This window comes from Ictidomys tridecemlineatus, chromosome 7 (assembly GCF_052094955.1).
Source record: "Ictidomys tridecemlineatus isolate mIctTri1 chromosome 7, mIctTri1.hap1, whole genome shotgun sequence".
Classification (NCBI taxonomy): Eukaryota; Metazoa; Chordata; class Mammalia; order Rodentia; family Sciuridae; genus Ictidomys; species Ictidomys tridecemlineatus.
In genome coordinates, this window is record NC_135483.1 from 7,210,665 (window position 1) to 7,231,050 (window position 20,386).

The following is a 20,386-nucleotide window of genomic DNA, read 5'->3' on the forward strand; positions in this document are numbered from 1 at the left end:
AGACCCAGGTGTTCTGCTTATGGTCAAAAGAGCATCGATTACTTTTCTCTGGACCAAAGCAGATGCCCAGTCTCTGGAAGAAGGACAAAGGCTGATGGCATCAACACTGACGTGAAAGAACAGGAAGGAGGGGGCAATTTATGTTACAACTCTTCATATCTTCAGCTGATTTAAAAAGCAGAATCCGTGTTGAGAATGACTTCAGATTATCATAAATTTAATCAGATGCCTTAACAAGAAAATAAAAAATAAAAACCTTCTTATGCTGGAGGGTAGAAGATAAACCATATAAAACTCACTCCTTGTTCCAAGAACTGAATCATTCAGGACTTAAGCAAGAAAAGAGAGACCACTTGACACATTTCTAGCAGGAGGAATTTTTAAACCACATGGTTAAGGTATGATTGGCAGGAACCAGCCCAGGAACCCCTGCCACAGTCCATGCTATAAACTTAGCATCAATCACTTCCAGAAGTTTCTTCCTTGTCCTATTGGTTGGTTTTTGTTTTCCCTTTATTGGTCAGAGCACTTAAGATCCACTCTCTTGACAAAATTTTAAGTGTTCAATTCAATATTATTAATCCTGAGCTTGACATGGTAGGCAGAGCTCCAGAACTCACTAATCTTGCATAGCAGGTGCAGGGGATGGTCTACACAGATGATGGAAGAGATAAGCAAGGGACCAGAGTCACCGTGGAGGAGCAAGAGCAGGCTGCAGGTACCCCCAGGTGAGGGAGGAAGAGAGCAGATGCCAGGGCTGGAGCAGATGCCAGGGCCCTGGTGGTGAGGGCAGAGTGGGTACAGGGAGGTCTGCTAGCCCCAGCGTTCTCAGGGAAGCCAGGCAATGCCACCCCCTGAGAACAAGGAGCCAGGGAGGTGCTAGGAGCTGGTAGCGAGAGAAGCTGTGGGTGGGGGCCTAGCGGGGACGTGAACAGACTCTGTCTCCCAGGCCTCACATGGCCTCAGCCCCTTCAGGATGCCTCCCCACCCCAATGCCACGGCTCCCCTGGGCCTACCTCACTGTTTCCTGCTGTCTCTCTCCCGGGAAAAGCTCTGATGGCTTCTGCCCTGTTAGGTAAGTGGGTGAGAGCCTCTCATGGGGAGGGCGGAGGCCGGGAGGAGCACCCAGCAGGCCCACTCCTAGGGGAGGGAGACACGTGAGGAGGGGAGAGTTGCCTGGCAGCCACAAAGACGTCTGGAGGCCCAGGTCTGTGGTCACAGAAATAGATGGATAAGAGCAGTCACTACAGCTGTGGGTTTGTCCACTGCCATGCCCTAGTGGGTCCAGGAGAGGAGTAGGTGTGTCATAGTAGAGCTACGGCTTCTCCACATGGATGTGAATGAGGGAGAAGTGGGGGAGACTAAAATCAAGCAGAAGGGATTACAGCAAGGGTGGACCTCGGGGCAGAGGAGGGACAAGAGGATGGTTCAGGAGGAGGAGCAGCTGCCAGGTGGCCAGGGGCTGGGACACATGACACCAAGCTCTGGGGTGAGTGGAGTTCTTCAGGGTGAGCCTCACAGGAGCTGAAGGAGGAGCAGAGTGCATGCTGGGTTGGAGGGAAGGACTTTGGGACTGAACAGGAATTCCTAAGCCCACTTCTCTTAGACACCATTTGCTCTCTTTCCTCCTTTGGTCATCTCAGCCTCCTTCCCTCTGCTGAAATGAGGCCAGCTGCACTCTCAGGGCACGTGGTTCAGGTGGAACTGCCCTGGAGCTCAGGAACTGGGCCCCGTGCATGCCCGGCTCTCCTCCTGCCCCCTCACATCTCCTCGATTCCCGAGGAGCTGGCCCTGCTGGGTGCTCTTGGAGGCCCTGCTCTAACTGGGCAGAAGCCACCAGAGCTTTCCTGGGTACAAGGTAGCAACACAGTGAGCCTTGAGGGTGGGGAGGGAGAGTGAAGGGCTGAGGCTGCAGGAAGCTTGTGAGATGCATGAGACCCGGGTCAGCTGTGATGGCGCTCGGAATTCAGGGCTAAAATCCACGAGGTGAGAATGTCCGGAGCTTAGGAGCCACCGAACACATGGCTCTCCAAGGCCGGGTCATTGGGGATTGGCACTCTTACCCAGTTCCTGCTCCTGCCTTGCTCTAAAGTTAGCAATACTTTACTGAAATGTTTTTTTTTCCTGGTGACAAAAGGAGCAGGTGTTGTCTTTAAACAGGTGTGACTTGCCATCTTCCATATAGCAGGCACAGTGGCCCTGAATGCCACCTTGCCTTTACTTGACTTCCAGGTACCACACTTAGAGCTGCAGATGTATTTTCCCTCTTACGTTTCCGTGCAAATTGAACAAGACATGTTGAAGAGCTTTGCCAAGGTGGATAAAAATGTAAGGGATTAATTTTAATTTCTATTACTAGTTAATTTCTATTGCTATTTCTATTACTACTATTTTGGACTTTGCTTCCATTCCTCCGTCCTTTGCCGACGATGACGTTCCCTGCTTTGCCCAGAAAAGCTCATTCGTTAGGCGCTGAGGACAATTCCCAGATGGCCCAAGGATGTGCGGCTTCCACGTCGGCTAAATTAGAAACGTTTAAATTTTTCATCTACTCCCTTGTCTGCTCTTTGGTCAATAGCTTATTCTGACAACTTCATTACCTCCTAATTACTCTAAGTTCCTTTGCTCATTTTCTGTGTGTGATAAAGGAAAAGAAAGAGAGAGAGAGAGAGAGGGAAAGGAAGGAAGAAGGGAAGAGAATAAAGAAAACCCTGCCTGGCCCTATAAAGAATTCGGCATGCCAAGTCCCTGAGCCGCTGAGGACAACCAGGCCTTGCCCACTCCCTTGGAGGGGATCTTCTTTGTCTCTAGGAAGAGGCCCTGGTGCCTGGCGTGATGCCGGCCAGCCAGCCCTCCTCCTCTGCACACCTCGCCTTCCTCTGCAAGATGGGAGCGATGAGACACACCTTCTCTCTCATCAGGGCTGATTTATCCTTTGCCCATAAATCTTTGAGCAGCCATTCAGGAAGCTGTATGGGCTGTGCCTTCCTCTCTGTATTACTCATTTCTTAAAGGAATTCTAATCTTCTGGGCTTTAATTATACATCCCTTAAAAAGTGCCAGCCTTTTCTTAGCCAGGCACTTTATTCTCGTAATTTGGTAATAGCCTTCACTCTCCTTTCTCAAGAGGCTATACTTAGAAATTTGGGGGTGGAGGGAACTTAGAGGTCATCCCACCTGCCTTGCTGCCCAAACCTGGAGGCTCATGCTTGCCCCAAGGCTGCCTGCTAAAAACACAGGGTCACGGTGGACTCTAATCCAACCAGGATCCCAGAAAGTGTGTGTTTAAGAAGCCCTGGGGTGACTGTAAAAGACAGACGGTGGGGAGCTGCACACCTCGCTCATGGGTTTCCAATCAGACCCTCCCGAGGGGAGGAAAGGGCAAAGATATTGCAATTTAATGTGTGTGACTTCATACCAACTGATCATCTTGGGGCAAGTTCCTCATCCCCTGTGACTTTAATATCTACCATGCAAAAGGGTTCACCGTGCTATAGAAAATAGTTCTGGGGCATAACATGGAAAACATATAAGGCCTCTAGCCTGGGACCTGGCACCTGGGAGCATTTGTTCTTTCTCTTCCCCCAGGTCCCTGTCATTTCCAATAGTGCACATAGCGAGACAACTTGTGCTTTTAGACTTCATAATGCTGCCTTGATTATATGAATGCAGTCCCTGATCACGTCCTCACAGCACTGTGAGCAGGGGGCACTGTTATCCCCAATTTACAAATGAGAAGAAATATTGTAGGTGAATAATGTTAAGTCCCTCCACCCAGGGTGACCCTGAACTGTGGACCTGGGAGTCCTCCCTGAGGGTTTCTAACCCGTGGTTTTAGACCTTTATTGAATTTCTTCTGTACTCTCTGGTACAGACGGGGCCAGGCGGAGGAGGATCAACAGCTGAAGGCACTTAGGGAGGCCCTGGTCCTCCAGTGCAGGACGGGCCCTCCGTCCTGAGAGGAGGATCCTCAGATCCACGGCCTTGGGCTCCCCCTGCTTCACCCTGTTGGGCTGATGGCGTCCATTGGGGAGGAAGATGTCACTGGTTGGCCTCGTCTGCTCTGCTCCTTCCCTAGAGGATGCAGAGGGGACGTGTGGCCGCTGGAGTACCGAAGGAGCTGAGGGGCTGAGGGAAGCCCAGACATGGAGGAGCTGTACCAGGACACCTGGGCTCTGGCCTCCACTCCCAAATGTCCGTGCCAGAGCCAGCCCAGAGGGCAGGTGGCTGGGCCTCTGCTTCATGGAGGAGCGCGCCTGTCCTCTTCTCAGGTCCACACGTAGGGGGAGCATTTTGGTTTGCTTCAAGATAAACCCCTTTCCCCAGCTTACCCTGGAGATTCTCAAAATGAGCCAGAGGATGGAAGGGAACCGAGGCAAGGTGGACCATGGGACGGGGGCGCTTGAGTATCACTGTGGCAGAGGAAAGCCAGGAGGGCAGGGGTCACAGTAATAGTTTTGACCTTAGATGGCTTATCTCTTATGATACAGGGTGTCAGAACTTTGAGTCTCCAAAATGCTCTTGCAAGAATAAAGGTAGTGATCCCGTTTTAGACAGTGAGAACCGAGGGTCAGAGGGGAAGCAGGCTCACAACCAGAGAAGGAGGAGAGAGACAGGATTAAGCACCCACTCAGTACACAGGCTTCCATAATGTGTAACCTTAATGATCACATGAACTTAGGAAGCAGGTAGAAATGGGCTCTCCGCAGGTGTGGAGGGATACTTTGATTTAAGGAGTCCTCAAGCTTGCTCAGCACGTCAGAGGAACCACGATTCAGACCACACTGGCTTGGCCCCAAAGCTGAGCCTTTGTCTTCTCATACTGTCACATAGGTTTCTGCCCCGGCAGATGGTCATTGCTCCAGGTGCACTGTGAGGAGGAGAGTCCTGAAGTGACATCTGGGTTTGACTTGTGATGTCTGCCACAGGGTCCAGGGAAGAGAGGCCCATCTGCCTCACAGGGACTCCTGGTGCCCTCCAGGAAGCTCTCCAGGGATCAGGAGGGTGGGGACAGGATGTGCTCGGAAATAAAGCTCCACACTGGGTGGCCAATCTACATGGCCTCCTGTCGTGCTTCCAAAGCCTGGTCTCAGGGTTTCTGCAGCTACTGTGTCCACTGTCAACAAAGTGGGCTGCATTGTATCTGTCAAATATTGTCAAATGACTGTGATGTGGCTGTAGAATTTTAAAATCCCACCAGCAGAATGTGAGGAATTCCTTTTCCCATATCTGTCGCTAGGTGTGTCAGCACTATCAGGCTGATGTGCTGTCTCATTGTCATTTAAGTCTGCATTTCCTGAAATAGTAGGAAACCCAGAGCTTGGAATATAGCTCAGCAGTGGAGCATGTGCTTGGTTCTGGGTTCACAGCCGAGCACATAGGAATAATATATATACTTTTTTTTTGGTACCGGAGATTGAACTCAGTGGCAGTTGATCACTGAGCCACTTCCCCAGCCCTATTTTGTGTTTTATTGAGAGACAGGGTCTCACTGAGTTGCTTAGTGCCTCACATTTGCTGAGGCTGGCTTTGAACTTGCAATCCTCCTTCCTCAGCCTCCAGAGCCAATGGGATTATAGGAGTGCATCACCATACCCGGCACAATCAGAATTTTGAGTCTTTATTTTTCATTCATATTTCCCGTTGGTGAATCACCTGGTATTCTTTGCCTCTTTTCCAATTAGGAGGCACCTTTTTAATGTTGATTTTGAGGAGCTCTTTTCATAGCCTGCATTCTAATACTCTGTCACTCTTATACCTTGCAAACATTTCTCCGGTTCAACTTGTCTTTCTGCTTGTCAGGGTCTCTTTTATAGCACAGAAGTTTCAGACTTTAAAATAGTTGACTTTCAGGTTTTTCTTATAATTTCAGCCTTTTCAAGAAATCTTTTCTAGTCTTGAATGCAACCCCATATTCTCTGATTCAGTTCTAAAACAATGTTCTATGTTTCTTTACGTGTTCGTATTGAATCTACCTGCAATCTACTTTTTTGGGGGTAGATCTAATAATGCTTTCAATAAAAATAAACATCATTGTTCATTGAAAAAAACGTATGAAGCCTCTAACTGAATCCATGGCATTGTGCGAAAGGGCTGCCTAGCAGAGGGGTGGTTTCACACAGAGAGAAACCAGAGCTGCCAGTAGTGAAGCCACACTCAGATGGCAACTGTGATCCCTGCGCTTGTCCTTGCAGTGAATTGTGCTGAGGAAGGGGTGGGAGGGTGCGGGAGTGACAGCCTTTCAGGGGGAGCAGCGAAGAAAGGAAGAAAGAAACTGCCTCGGGTCTGTTTGTTCACACTTTCCTCCAAATAAGGGCTCTGTCTCCTGGCACGTAAACAGGAAAAGGCACTGCCACTGGCAGTCCCCACGCAGAGTCGCAGAGTCGCAGAGTCCGTGCGGTGCGGGAGAGGGCCTGCTTGGTGCTACCCTCCAGGAGCCAGAGGAGAGCAGAAGGCTCAGAAGAGAAGCTCTGAGCTGGAGGAGAAGCCCATCTGAGATGCGGACCCAGGGGCTAAACTGGTCTTTGCAGAAAAGCCAGCTTCTCCTTATGCTCTTCCTTCTTCTCCTCTCTACCGCACACTGATGCTTGACCTGAGCAAGCTGGAAGAAGAGGAGAAACGAGAGAGAAATCGTGCCGCCAACTTCACACTAAGATGTAAATGACTGATAGGACAGCGTATCTCTGAAGACTTCCTTTACTGTTGGAGCAACAATCTTTGCAGAGCAAGGACTAGTGCCTGCCGTCTGACACGGGCAAATTCCACAGCCCCAAGGAGCTGACCGCCAGAGGGAGCGTGCCCTGGGTACAGTCTCTCTAGGGCGCGCTGGATTTCCTAGTCCACGACTGTGGCCTCGGTGCCCGTGTGTATGTGGAGACACACAGGCAGGGCTGCATCCCACCTGTCACTCAGGTTCCCATGGGAGATAGGGAAGGAGAAAGAACCCCAGGTCCCTCATGAGAGGAACTGGAGGAAGGGGCAGGAGCGCAGGAGAGGTGCACTAGCCTCAGGGGCAGAGCAGGACGCCCTGAAAGGGGGAGGACCAGGACCAGGGAAGGGCTTTGAAAGGGCCAGGGCAGGGTGGGCCCAGCCAGGAAGAGGAAAAGAACGTGAGCCACTGGGCTGCTCCCGTGAAGGCATGAGACGTCCTATTAGAACTGTCACAAAGGCAGCCACAGCCAGGGGCGCACCAAAGCTCTGAGCCCAGATCCGTTTAACTCCCAGACCAGCTCTTTAGAAGACCCCCCTGGACAGGTGCAGGTGGAGGGAGGGCCCTGGGCTGGCTGGAGGGTGTGGGGGTCCACCTCTTTGCAGCTTCTGATTGCACACCCCAGCCCCCAGCCCAGGCCTCCTGCCAAAGTGCTTAATTTCTTTCCAGCGGGAAAGGAGGCCTTTGACCTCTGGGAGCCCACGGTGGCTTCACACTCAGCCCCATGTCACGGGAGATCCTGGTCATGGCTGGTCGACAGCAGCCTAGGACAGTGGCCAGGGAGCTCTCTCAGGAGTCTGGAGCTCCTTACCTGAGAATTCGGAGCTGCTCCTCAGGACTCATTTCCTTCTCTTGAGCCATGGTTTTGAGCTCTGTTGTCCCCTGATTGCCTTGGGATCTGAGATGGTCACTGATAGGACACAGACAGACGTGAGTGGTGGGGACATGAGGTTAGGGGAATGATTCTGTAAACCTAGCCCACTCTGCAACCCCCACAGGCTTTCTTTTTTTTAAAAGCAGTTTACCTGCAGCCCTGCCTGGGCTGAAGTCCAGAGGACATGTTACACTTCTCAGCAAACTACCTCCAGCTGCAGGAGAAAGGCAGGCCACAAAATGCAGATAAGAACACCAAATACACAGAAGAGCGGACTTCTAAGGCCCGTACATGGACCACAGAACGCAGGGAGATAAGGGTGACTCACCCTAATCATAAAATCTGTAGGAATGGGTTCCAATTAGAACAGGTCAACATGCGCCCAAGTGACCTAGAGTGGTCATGACAGTAGGCACTTAAAAGCCTCATGTCACCCTGCTGTCGAAGGTCAAGAGGTGGACCTGGGCAGGTCTTTATGAAAACTTCCCTGGGCCCCCAATAAAACTGTGGGCAGGAGAGCAGGAGAGGTGCTCCATCCTCCTGAGAGAACCCAGTCTCTGCCTTGAGAGTGTCTGTCCCCTTTCCGCTTCCCTACTCCTAATAAACTCACGCCTGCTATGCCGAGGGACATGTCTGAAACTCTTCTGGTGTGATCCCAAGAACTAGGGAAGGGGACCTACATTCAGGCCTCTGCCCTGTAACAGTCACCACTGGATGGGGCCTCAGACCACCTGCTCTGACACCCTGTACAGTCCGTGTGGCAACTGAGCCTCAGGGACCGTGAGTCCCAGGCTGGCGGTAAGCAGGGTACCTGGTACCTGGCCCCAGCACTCCTCACAGGGCCTCCCTCCTCCCTCCGCCCCTCAGCCTCTTGGCTGCAAATAAACTCTCCGCTGTAAGCAACCTCTCAGGAAGCTCAATAAGCAGTAAGACAGAAGTGGTATCAGAAGCCGGTTTCACTAGAAAAGAGGAAAACAATCAAGATCTTAGGAGAGAAATAAACTTGAGCGTTGAAAGCTTGGCGGAGAGAAAACGTCCCAGAACAGCCACTGCCGGGTGGCAAAGATAAAGGAGACGCGCACACAGTGCAGAGAGGAGGTGAGGGAAGTGAGAGACCAGAGCGGCTCATTCAAGAATCCCGTAGTCCTGACAGGTCAGTTTCCCCCTCAAAAGCCATCCAAGGCTCCCCATTACCTGGGAATAAAATCAAAGACTTGGAGCACTGAGAGAGAAGAACTTCTATTTGCAGAACATGAAGCTCAGTCATTTAATTTAATAATCTTGTTTTCAGTGAATAAAGAAATCCATATTGTTAGTTCACTGGATTGGATAGGGAAAGTGGGGGGAAACAGAGGGGCTGGGAATGGGAAGGACAGTAGAATGAATCAGACAGGACTTTCCTACGTTCATATATGAATACACAACCAGTGTAACTCCACAGCACCTTCAACCGCAAGAACGGGAAGCTGTGCTCCAGGTGTGTAGGCTATGTCAAAATCCACCCTACTGCCGGGTATAACTAAAAAGAATGAGTGAATAAATACATAAAAAATAAAAGAAATACATATTGTTGTGGAAAAATAAAAATGTTATGGAGGCAAGAGTTATAATCTGTCTTGGCATCTTCCAACCCACTCCTGTCCTCAAAATTAACTACTACTGACAATCAGGCAAGATTGTTAATGTGTTTACCAATATTACATTTTACAAAGACTTTCCAAATTGTCCTTTTGTTTTTATATACAGTGATTCATCTCTCTCAGTAAGTAAAGCTTGTTCTTTGTAAGCAGTTGCATAACCTTCTAAAGAGGACATGGCCACACTCTATGTCACTCCTCTTCTTTTAACTAATACTTAAGTTGTCCTGTATGTTTTACCATTAAAATATTGACAAAGATGTTCTTGTAAAAATAAATGTATGCCCTTAGGTGGTTATTTCTATGAGACAAATTCCTATAAATTAAATTACACAAGTGGTTTTTTTTTTCTTTTTCCTTTTATTGGAGCATTATAGGTCTACATTCTCTTGGGTTCATTTTGACAAAATCATCCATGCATGGAATTTTATTTACTCCATTTCAGTCCCTGTTCTCGCCGTTCCCTCCCCTCCTCCCTCTTTCTATTCTCCTTTTTATACTCTACCCATCTTCCTTTCACTCACTTATTCATTTAGTTTTCATTGGTGCTTTCTACCTGTACATAAAAGTGGAATTTCCGTGGAATATTTATACATGCACATGGCATGATTTTGTTAAATTCATTCAACATTCCCTCCCCCTTCTTCATCTCCTTTTCCTAGTCCACTGGTCTTGCCTGCTTCTTCATGATATTGTCTATGCATTCCTAGTTTTGAGACTCTCACTGACAGTGAAAAAGCTAATCATCTGGGAGCACTCACCTTGTGTCGGCGGTAATTGTTCTCACATTCTCCCTGGATTATCATATTTAACATCACAATAACTCTAAGGCCTAGGCAATGCTAAAAATCAGAAAAATAGAGCTGTGAGGTTAAGCAATTGACTTAAAGTCACACAGAACAAGACATCATCCCTGGTCATCTGGCGGCACAGTCCATGTTCCTAACCAGGTGAATTTTTCTATCATCTAATGAGAATATCCATTTTCACGCAGTAACCCTGGATTTAATTGGCTAGATTTATTTTATTTTTTACCATCTTAATGCAAATTGTATCTTTTTACTTCAGTGTACACAGGCTTGATATATTTTCTGGGATTGGGAACTTTTTCAGATGTTTATTGGTGTTTTATATATCTTGTATTAATTGTTGTTTTATATTTATGCCTATTTATGCCTGTTTTTCTATGAAGAGTTTTAATAATTGATTGCAAGGAGCTCTTTGTATATATTCTTATTATTAATCATTTATAATGTATATTGCAATATTTTTCTTACTTGTCACTTTTAAATTTGTTATGTTGTTTTTCACAAAAAAAGGAATTAAAAAAAACATTTTATATCAAATATGTCAGTCTTTTCTTCATGGTGTCAAAAGTTTTAAATCTTCTCTGGGACAATGCTCCCAATCTATGTTAATAAAAACTGTTCTTCGAAATTTATTGTAAAATTTTCAAATTTTACTTTAAAAACATATCTTTAACACTATTGGGATATTATTTTTACCTATGACGTGACTTGAAAGAGAACAAGTTTTTCAGTCGTTATTCAACCGTCTTAGCACTGTTTCTTGAATTCTCACTCCTTGCCTGCTGATTAGAAATGAAAGTCTTCTCACAAGTTCTGAAATTCCTGGGCTGGGTCTGGACTCTCTTTTCTGCTCTTTAAATGGACTTGGCTGGTCTTTGGACACTGCCATGTTTTAAGCAAAATTAATTCCTATATCCCTCAAGTCGGATCGTATTTTTATAAGACGAGTTTGGTCTGACTGTATTTCTTATTCAAAATACTGTGAGTTGTTCTTACTAATTTGCTATCCTGGGTGAATTTCAGCATCCAATGGTCAAGTTTCTTTCTTCAAATGGGATTTGATGGCAACTCTTCGTTTTGTAAAGGGTGACACAGGGAATAGAGAGAGGAAGGTGCTTACTCCAGGTCACAGGTGTGCAAATGAGTTGTCAAAAATTCTAAGGTCAGACTAAAGCAGAATGGACCAGATTCATGACCACAGGGGCCTTGTCTCTGTCCCTCCCCTGAGGACACTTATCTTCCTTGTCCTTTTGAGGGGCAACACCAGTAGATCCTCCGAGACGCTTGGTGATGACCACATCTGCTCCCCAGTTGCTCCCTGCCAAGATCAGTGTCCCTCCTTCTGCCTGCACAGCACCCAATATCCCCCCACGGCAACCTGGCACACTCGATGGCCACAGCTCACTGGCGTGTCCAAGAGAGGGTACAGGGTTGAGGTGTGCCTGGGCCACCCTTTCATTTTCTGTTACTTGTGGCAGTTAAAACTTTGTCTTGCCTTTTGAAACAACTGTGGAAAAGCCCTGTACCCGGCTGAAGGAAGCTGAGACCTACTTTCAATCCCCTGTTGAAGGTCATGGTCAGGTACCTTTTGAGAACTGAAGGTCCTCTGGAAAGATCACTATCCTCACAGTCATTGGCATTGGAGGGAGGCCCCCCAACACGACCTCTTTTAACCAACTAAATGGGGGCATCAATACAGTGTGTCCCTCCCAGATGGCATCTCTGACAGCCAGTGCAGGGCCACCGTTTCTCTTTACCCTCAGATCATGGCTGCAGGAGCTGAGATGGAGCTTCTGTGGGTCCAGGTTCCAGAGGGACCAGGTTGACTGGACCACCCTGCCCACCCACACGGTTCATGCAGCAAAAGCAAAGAGTACTGTTTGCTGTTACGCCCCTGGGCTTGGGGGTAGCTGCCCAGGTGCACTCCAGCCTGTCCTGTCTGGATCCCGGGGTTCGGGGCTCTTGTCAGTCTGACGGCTCAGCTGCTCAGAGCCTCTAGCTTCCTCTAAGCTCATTTCTTCAAACAGACTTGACTCAGCTTTTCTTATACTTTAACCAACTTTTTTTTTTATTTCCTTTATGAGCTGCTTGCCCTGAAACCAAGAGAGGCTCCTTAGAAACAAACAGAATGTGGGTGATGATAGAGCAGTCTTCAGAGAACAGGCCAAACGTGGAGAATCATAAATTTGGCTTTACACAAAGTACAAATTGCATTAAATTTATTCTCTGAAGTTCATCCAGCATGTCTAGTTAGTTGATTCCTTAATTCATCATGGGTATCAGAGCCCGGCTGCATGCTATCCCCAAAGGATGAAAAACCGGAGCGGACAGTCCTGTGTTCAAGGAGGTCACCTTACAGCTGCTCAGGTCATTTTTAAACAGTAGTGACAGTGGGTGTGCTGCTAAGGCTGCAGTGGAGTCGTGTGCAATGTCTTACGGAGCCCGAGGAAGGGACCAGGATTAGCAAGGACACACAGGTTCCACAGAACAAGAGGCACTGGAGGTTGGATTTTGAAGACTGTGCAGAGGTGGGGCCTCTTCGAGGTCCTCAGGTCACTGGGGGCATGCCCTGGGAGGAGCCTTCCTGCCTCTCTGCTCCTGGTTCAGGATTCGATCAGTCACTTGCTCCTGCATGTGTTCCCATTATTGCCATCTGTGCGTGAGGTGGTGCAGCCAGGGGGCAGGCACCAAGTCCATACTTTGAGAACTTTCAGCCTCCAAAACTGTGAGTTAAATAACCTTTTTCTCTTTATAAAGTAGCTGCCTCAGATATTTTGTTGTAGTAAGGTAGGGCTGACTAACACATACGGTGTCAGCTTTTTCTTTGTAGTAACTCAGAGCAACCACTTATTTAGCTTATGGTTCGTAAGGAGGCAACGGGACTAAGCTCAGCAGGGCTTACTCCTTTAGACTTTTGTCATCTGCTGCCAAGTCCCACTGGCTGTCAGGACTGGTTGATCAAAGAGGACTCAACTAGAATATCTTGTCTCTTGTCCACAGAAAATCTCATCCTCCAACCAGCTCCCCCAGGCTCACTCACGTGGCAGGATTTAAGCAGAAGCAAGAGAAAATAACTGACAGCCAGTGCTTTTCAGCTCTTTCTTGTGTCACAATGGCTAACATCCAAGGCACGTCACATGGCGAGGCCACTGAATTGTTGGTAAGTGCACTCTTGCTGTCATCCCACCAGCAAAAACCATCCGGAGTTTGAATCAAAATTTTCCAAGATTTGACCAGCTTACTGTTTCGTTTCTTTTATTTTTATTTTCCTTTGTTTCTTTGAGATCCCTTGGTTTAAAATTGATGGTTACCCGACAACTTCTCACCCTTTTCTTCCTGGATTTTGACTTTAATATCTAATATGCACATTTGTACCAAAACATACAAATATTTGAAGCTGTTTAATTTCTCCCTTTGGCATGTGTTTGCACATGCATGCATAAGTGGGAACCATTCATTGTTTATTAATAAGGAACTATGCATTAACATGTATTTAATGTCTGTGGAGCCAGAAAAAAATTATTTTACTTTTCTGTATCAGGTAACTGTGGAATGATTTTCTTTAAAAAGGAAATGGGGCCATTTTAAGACAGAAGCAATGCCCTAATACTTGAACTAGAATGTCTATCATGGGCTTCAGAACGGGTTCGAGAATATTCCAGGCCAGTGTACCATTCTTGGAGGTAATTTTGAATAACCCACTTCTGGATTTTGTCTTCAATAATGAATGGGATTGCTGGTAAGGTCCCTTCCAAAGCTAATATTTTAATAGGAATTACCAAATAGAGGTGTAAGAAGAGTAGAATACACTACGACTTAGCTGGGTATCTCTAACGCCCTGTCTGAACATGGCATCTCTGCAGCCCTGGCATGAGATGACGTCTTGACCATTGACTGTCCCAGATAATTCCAGGAACTTACACTCAGATCAAAGGATAGTGAGATCTCAAGGTCACTAGGAGGTTTGGGCTCTTCCTTATTTTCAGCTGCTTGCTACTTCTCCTGGCGACATGCATGTGAGCATGGCAGTCTGAACGCATCAAAAATGTGATAAAAATACAAGGTCAACCTAAAAGTTGAAAAAAAGGCTAAAGAGTGGTGCATGCAGTGATTGATGCATGAGCTTACATTGCTATGGGACATGAATGAAGGAATATTTTCATAATTATGTATTTATTTTAGTCAGTTGTTTTCCATTTTGGGAGAGTTTTTATTTGTTTTGATCTTTTGCTATCCATCATTCAATTTGTCTTTCATTTAGTGCTTGGTTCTCCCCTTTGGGAATCTCCCATTTTGTGTGATTCCCAGGGATCTAGGCTACTAATAAGGTCCAAAGAACCAGACAGTTATCTTCCCCAATTTTGTCCCAAGGTAGATAAATGTGACTTGGTCTAGGCCCCATGGTTTTGTATTCTGAGCATATGGCATGGTGACTTGGGGATAGCTCATGGTGGTGGCAGTGCTGTGATGTGGGGCTTTGCAGACACCGGCATGTTTATGCTGCAGGACCACAGCAGTGCTTTGCAGCCTGACCAACCAGAATGGCCTTCGAGCTTCCAAAATCCCCATGAGACCCCAATATCCTTCCCCCAAATCTCTCTCTGTTAAAGATGGCTGCAATGGTTTCCAATCGCTTTCAGCCAAGGACACTCTGCCAGATGCGATGTCTGAATGACTGAATTAGAAAATATGTCATTAGCATATCAAACCCACAATTTTATCATTCCTTAAAAAAACGGCAAAGTTTTAAAACAGGATTGACAAGGTAAACTGAAAGAAAAATATTACATAAGAGAACAAGCAGTGGGTGAATACCCAGAATGTTATGATTTGGAAGATAGAGCAGTAGTTCTATCTCCTCATTTTGCAAAGCATGAATGTGAGTCCCAAGAGCTAAGGGACATCTGAAGGTTTCCAGTGGCTCATCTGCAGACCCGAATGAGGACTGTGTCCCCTGGCTCTGATCAGAGTTTCATAATCCACGTCATCATGAGGTAGAGACCTCAGGAACCGCACACAGGGTCCTTCTCCATCACCCAGCCTGGACCACCTTGGGACCTAAGGTGATGGGAGCCTTGGTCGGAGACCAGCAATTTTACACTTAGTAACTTCAAAAAGACAAATCCTTTTTTTTTTTCTATTATTTCATTTTTTCTGTCTTCCCCAGTCAAGGCTAACTCTGCAGAGCTTCACAGCCTGGGGCATGTACCCACAGACATCCTGTCTCACTCTGAAGTTCACCGCTGAGGAGTAAGACCCTCTCTCCATGCACAGCACCGAGGAGTCCTGTTGAGAGTCCCCTCCCTCAGCCCGCTGCAGCCAGCAGGGACCCCTGAGGGCAGCCTGAAGTGCCCGCCCTGGGGCTCAGCAGAGCACTTGTTCTTCTGAAGTCATCTCATCAGCACGACTTAGCAGTCAGAGCCGTAATTAGCTGCCCAGAATCAAGGCCTGTTTCCTCTACATTTTGAAAATAAATCTTGAAATAATTTCCCCCAAGAAGCCACCAGGGACCTATCCCTTTACATTAACCACCAATTGAAGCACTCCCCAGCGGCCTGGCCCAACCTCGTCCCTGCCAGTTACAGTGGAGGAACCCAGAATGGAATGAAATTGCCTGAATTGCCTGCTGGAGACGGGGCCCTGCAGAAGGAAGGAGGACAGATGGAGAGGGAGAGCCCTGGGTTCTAACCTTGGTTCCTGGCTGTGTGGGCCTTGGGAGGACAGTCACAGGAGGAGGCATCCTGGACGGGGGGAGGGGCACTGGAGCCTGATGATGCAGACGGTGAGGGGACTGGTGAACCTCAGGAAGGGGCACTTCTGCAGAGGGTAGGGAGTGTCTGAGGGTGGCAGGGGAGGCTACCTTGCTGCTAGGTGGACTGGTCCACATCTGGGAGGAGGAAGGTTCAGTGAGGAGCGCACGTGCTGCAGGTAGGCTGGGGGTGGAGGCTGCGCTCTGCTGAACTGGGTGACGTGTTAGTTGGGGAGGTATTGAGGGTGAGGGGCCTTGTGTGTAAAGGCTGTGTCTGGCTGTGAGACCCTCCCTGGTTACGCGGTGCTTCCTTTAGGAAGTGGGGTCATGGAGGACCACCTCCCTGATGTATGCAGCCTCAACTGGGAGGAGGCTCCTCAGAAGGGCCACCAGATGGAGGTCACTGCTCCTCACAGGCAGGAAACAGCCTGGGGTCGCGTGCTGATGGGGTGGGGTAGAAGGACAGGTGCAAGAGGTACCTGTACAGGCCGTTACGGGGCCTGGGTTGACTGGGGGGAGTCAGGAGGGTGTGAGAAGTAGCAAGGGTTTAAGATGGTTCCCGGGTTTTGCATGGATGATGGGTGGTGTGAAGCCCCAGCAGAAGAGGCAGAATGACAGAAGGGACAGTTTCAATAGGGAAGAGGTTGATTCTTGCCCTTAACCAAAACTGACCATAAAAGTGAAAAACAAAAGTCAAACCATGAAGAAAAATGAAACTTCTGAGTTATTTATCTAGACTTGGTTGAAAATCCAAATACTTATGAAATATATAGAGGCAGTTATCATAGTGAAAGAACACTGATTCGGCCTCTCAGGACCAGGCACCTTACCACATCTGTTTCCTAGTCACTGTATTTGGGGAGAGCGACCAAGCCCATCTCACCTGGGTTTCCTAAGCTATAGACACAATGACAGCGGCTCCTGCGCCTCCGTCAACTGGAGAGCCACCTGTGAGGGACCCTGTCTCACCAGCCAATGCGGTCCTCAGGGCCTTGGTCCCTGGTGCTCTGGAAACCTCCATGGGGCCCTCCATGTCATTCCTCTCAGCCTCGTGCTTTCGAAGGTGGTGAGTGCTCCTGTGGTCTGGGAAGCTGATGCAGTGCTGCCGGTCCTTCTGGATGTCTTCCAGGAAGGGGCCCGCGGGAGGCTGGGGAGCAGGGACAGCACGCTCTTCTGCAGGAACACACACTCCCCGCCATCTGCCCACGGCACAGAGGAACAGAGACAGCTCTGTCCTCAGGAGGAACTGGTGCCATCGGGAAGCAAAACAGGAAGGTCTGGTTCACTCTGAGAGTGTGATCACTGATGTTGTCCTCGGGCTTCAACGAGGACAGGGGACATACGGGATGTGAGTAGGAGGAGGAGAAGGAGATGAACTGGAGGCTTGGGAGGAGGAAAGGAGGAAGGGAGGACGGAAGAGGGGGAGGGGAGAAGCCCAGCATTGATGGAGGTGCGCGGTGGCTGGTTGGGCCGGGCACCACACTCTCAGCCTTCTGTCACATACCACAACTCCCGTTTGGCAGGTAAGTCAAACTTAGAGGCTGAGACTAAGAAAGGCTCTGTGTCCCACCCCAGGTCACACTGATTTGCTAAGCCACAGACTGTCTCTTCGACTAACACCCGCCATTTCCCCTCCCTGCACCCTGGCTACTGAGTGTGGGTGCTGCAGAGGGTGGCCGACCCAGGCTCGGGAAGAGGACTCGGCTTCCACAGGAGAGGAGCTTCCCCAGGGTCTTGTAGGCTGCATGTCCTCTGAGGTGGCTGCGCTCTGTTCTCACTGTCCCCTGGGAGGACCTGACAACCTGGCGTTGAGAGGGAGCAGCGAGGAAGGGCAGCCTGTGATGGGAGGAGTTGGGGTGCCTGGCTGTGGAGGAACCTGCAGCAAGAGCAGATGGCTGTCCTGGGCCAGGTGGGGGCAGCCACCATCTCCAAGTGGGGTGCATGTGACGGGCTCTGGAGGCCCCAGTCCTTTTCCCAGACTAATCACTTGGCACTCTTTCACAGCACTGGTTTAGAGGTGAAGGGCTCTGAGGGTGCTGGGTGACCCCCCAGGCGACTAGCATCTCTTCTGGACTCAATGTCTGCCTCAGTCAGCCCAGCTGCATCGTGGGGCCACCGTCCCTCCAGCCCAGGCACTTGACCATAGCTCCTTCTCCTGCCCGTTTGAGGAGCACCCCCCACCCCCCCCGAGTTCTGACCAGTGCACTGAACAGCCTTTCCTGTACTTTTCAGTTGTGAGAGCCCAGACCGTCTCCAGGACAAGTGCTGTGTCCTGCCACCTACTCCACCTGCACCTGCTGCTTCTTCCTGGCTCTGCTCGGGGGCGGGGGGGGGGGGGCGTCTCTTTGAGGCTCCATTCTTCACTCTCTTGGCCAGGGGGGGTGGTTCTCTCCAGTGCTCCCATACCGTCTCCTCAGATGGCGATGTCCAGGTGCCAGTCTTCCTCCCAGGACTGGGACATGTGTGTCATGGCCACCCCCCCCCCACCGTCAACATGATTGTAAGGCTCAGAGACACTGCGTACCCTCCCTGTGGTCACCAGGCCAGGAGATGGCAGGTCCAAGCTTGAACTCTAGCTTACCTTGGCCTCACTCTAAAGTGCGACATTTATTTCATTTCAAACAGATTTTTTAAAACAATAAATAGATCTTAGAACCCATATTGAAAATGTGATTTCTCTAAAATAAACCTCAAGCCGGACATTCGTGAGTGGTCCCAGGGGGTTTGGGGGTGACGGAATCCTCTGCCTTTCAAAGAGGATGATGCTGTGATTCACAGGTGTGCCTTTCAATGAACTGAGCACTGTGACTCTCTAATGTTATTCCTCCGTAATCTAATTCCGGCTGCAGGTTAATGGACCCACGGGGAATTGCAGGTAGCTCAGCTTCAAATGAATTTAGCAACATTCCCAGATTATTGGTTGTTAATGGGATCATCCAGCTGTCTTGACTTTCTCCTGATCTTTCTCGAGGTGACTGTAGAGAGGACAGACATGGGGACATTGGGGTCTCTGAGGCCACTGGAGCCACGGAGCCCTCCACAAGGCACAGGGGCTCACCCCAGGTTCATAGCAGACAGACCCGGTCGGCTCCACTCTCTTATTCCTATGGAAACGTGTGGAGCACTCGTGTGTGCAAGGCTCAGCGTTTGTGCTCTGGGATTGTCAGAGGAGGATCAGGGAAAGCTCTCACTTGGGGGAGAAATCACTCAAACCTGTGAGCTGCGGTCTCCTTACACAGAGCTCACTGCCAGGGTTCTCAGTCTCACTGAAGAATAAGTCTTAACATTTATTCCTTCAGACAAGACTGGGAGCTTCTCGGCAGCAGGTGTTTTTCTGATGACACTTTCTGATGATTCCAACCTTGTAGGAAATGGTGCTCTCTTAAGGGATATGGAGAAATTAATGGGATTAAATTTGGGGTAATTGGTCACCCCAAATTGGAGAAGTATTGGGGCCCCTGAGAACACAAAGGAACCAACCCTAATCAGTACTAAGGAGTCAGGCCCATCTTTTTAGAGTATTTTAGGGTTTGGTCTGAGTTTAGATCCAAAGATGAACAAGAGTCAGCCAGGAAAATTAGCAGAGGGCAGGAGGAGCAGAGCCTCAGGAAAACCAGCATGAGGTGTGTAGACTGCAGAGGGTCTGGCTTGCCTGTCTAGGGAGCCTGGACTTCATCCTATGGGCAGTGGACAGGGTGGAGAAGTCGAAGTTCTCCTAGGTGAGAGACAGAGCAGGTTTGGACTTGTGATAAATCCCCCAACTGCACCGTAGAATTGATCTGTACCTAGCAAAACTGGAGGCTGGAGCAATTGGACTGAGATGGTGGCCAGGACTCTAGAGGAAGCAATAAAGATGTAAATAAGAGTAGTCGGTTTGAAGGAGATTGGAAATAAAAGTAAAAAGACTTAATGGAAGTGAAATGGGTTCTTCCAACTGCAAGCATTAGGTTTTTAGAAAAATACAAAGCAAAAAGTAAATTACAGTCTGCCTACAGCCCAGATTCCACATTGTCTGACTTGTGACACCTAAGCTAAAGTTTTCTAAATTGGAATACTAGATCAAAGTCATTCTGCTCAGGATTTCATAAATTTAATAACATTTAAAGAAGAAAGAGTCTAGAAGACTAATAGTGTGAGATGGCTTTGACTGCAGGCTTTGGGGTGATTCGGAATCCAGGAGGTGATGGGGTATGACCCCAGATGACAGGCAAAAAGGCAAAGCGTGTCTTCCAGTTTAATGAGGACAGAGCTTCATGTCCACAGTTTTGTTATTTAACTCCATCTTACCTGGATCTCATTATGCAACATTTAATTTGCTTTAGAGAAGGGGGGAAATCTTGGTTCCTTCGAGTCATGGGGTGCAGAGGTTTGTGATCTTCTCTGCAATATTCCACATACAAATGCCTTCAGAGCCACCAAATAGCTACTGGAAGCAGAATGTTTTGCAAATTTTTCAAAAGTCTTCCCTCTGGTGAAGGTAACGTTTCATATTTTCAGGAAATCACACCCAGGCTTCCGTGCTCCCCGCGTGTGAGCAGAAGTGGAAGGATACAGCTGTCGACGGCTCAGCACAGCTTGGAACACCTGCTTTCCACCAGCCAGCTGCAC

General features: G+C 48.6%; 1 protein-coding gene across 11 annotated transcripts in view; it reads right to left on the minus strand.

Annotated features, from left to right (window-relative positions):
- Nucleotides 1–200: 200 nt before the first annotated feature.
- LOC120892879 (uncharacterized) overlaps nt 201–20,386 on the minus strand; it is a 30,727-nt gene continuing 10,541 nt past the window's right edge. For 9 of the 11 annotated variants that reach the window (XM_078016674.1, XM_078016671.1, XM_078016672.1 and 6 more), the window contains 4 exons: nt 16,748–17,024; nt 7,735–7,797; nt 7,521–7,619; nt 201–6,601 (listed from right to left, as the gene is read on the minus strand). In XM_078016674.1, coding sequence (XP_077872800.1) covers nt 7,549–7,619; nt 7,735–7,797; nt 16,748–17,024 — 411 coding nt within the window. In that variant the 3' untranslated portion in view covers nt 201–6,601; nt 7,521–7,548. Of the gene's footprint in view, nt 6,602–7,520; nt 7,620–7,734; nt 7,798–12,079; nt 15,088–16,747; nt 17,025–20,386 lie in introns of those variants that run through there. The other 2 variants (XM_078016675.1, XM_078016676.1) reach the window with 2 other exon arrangements.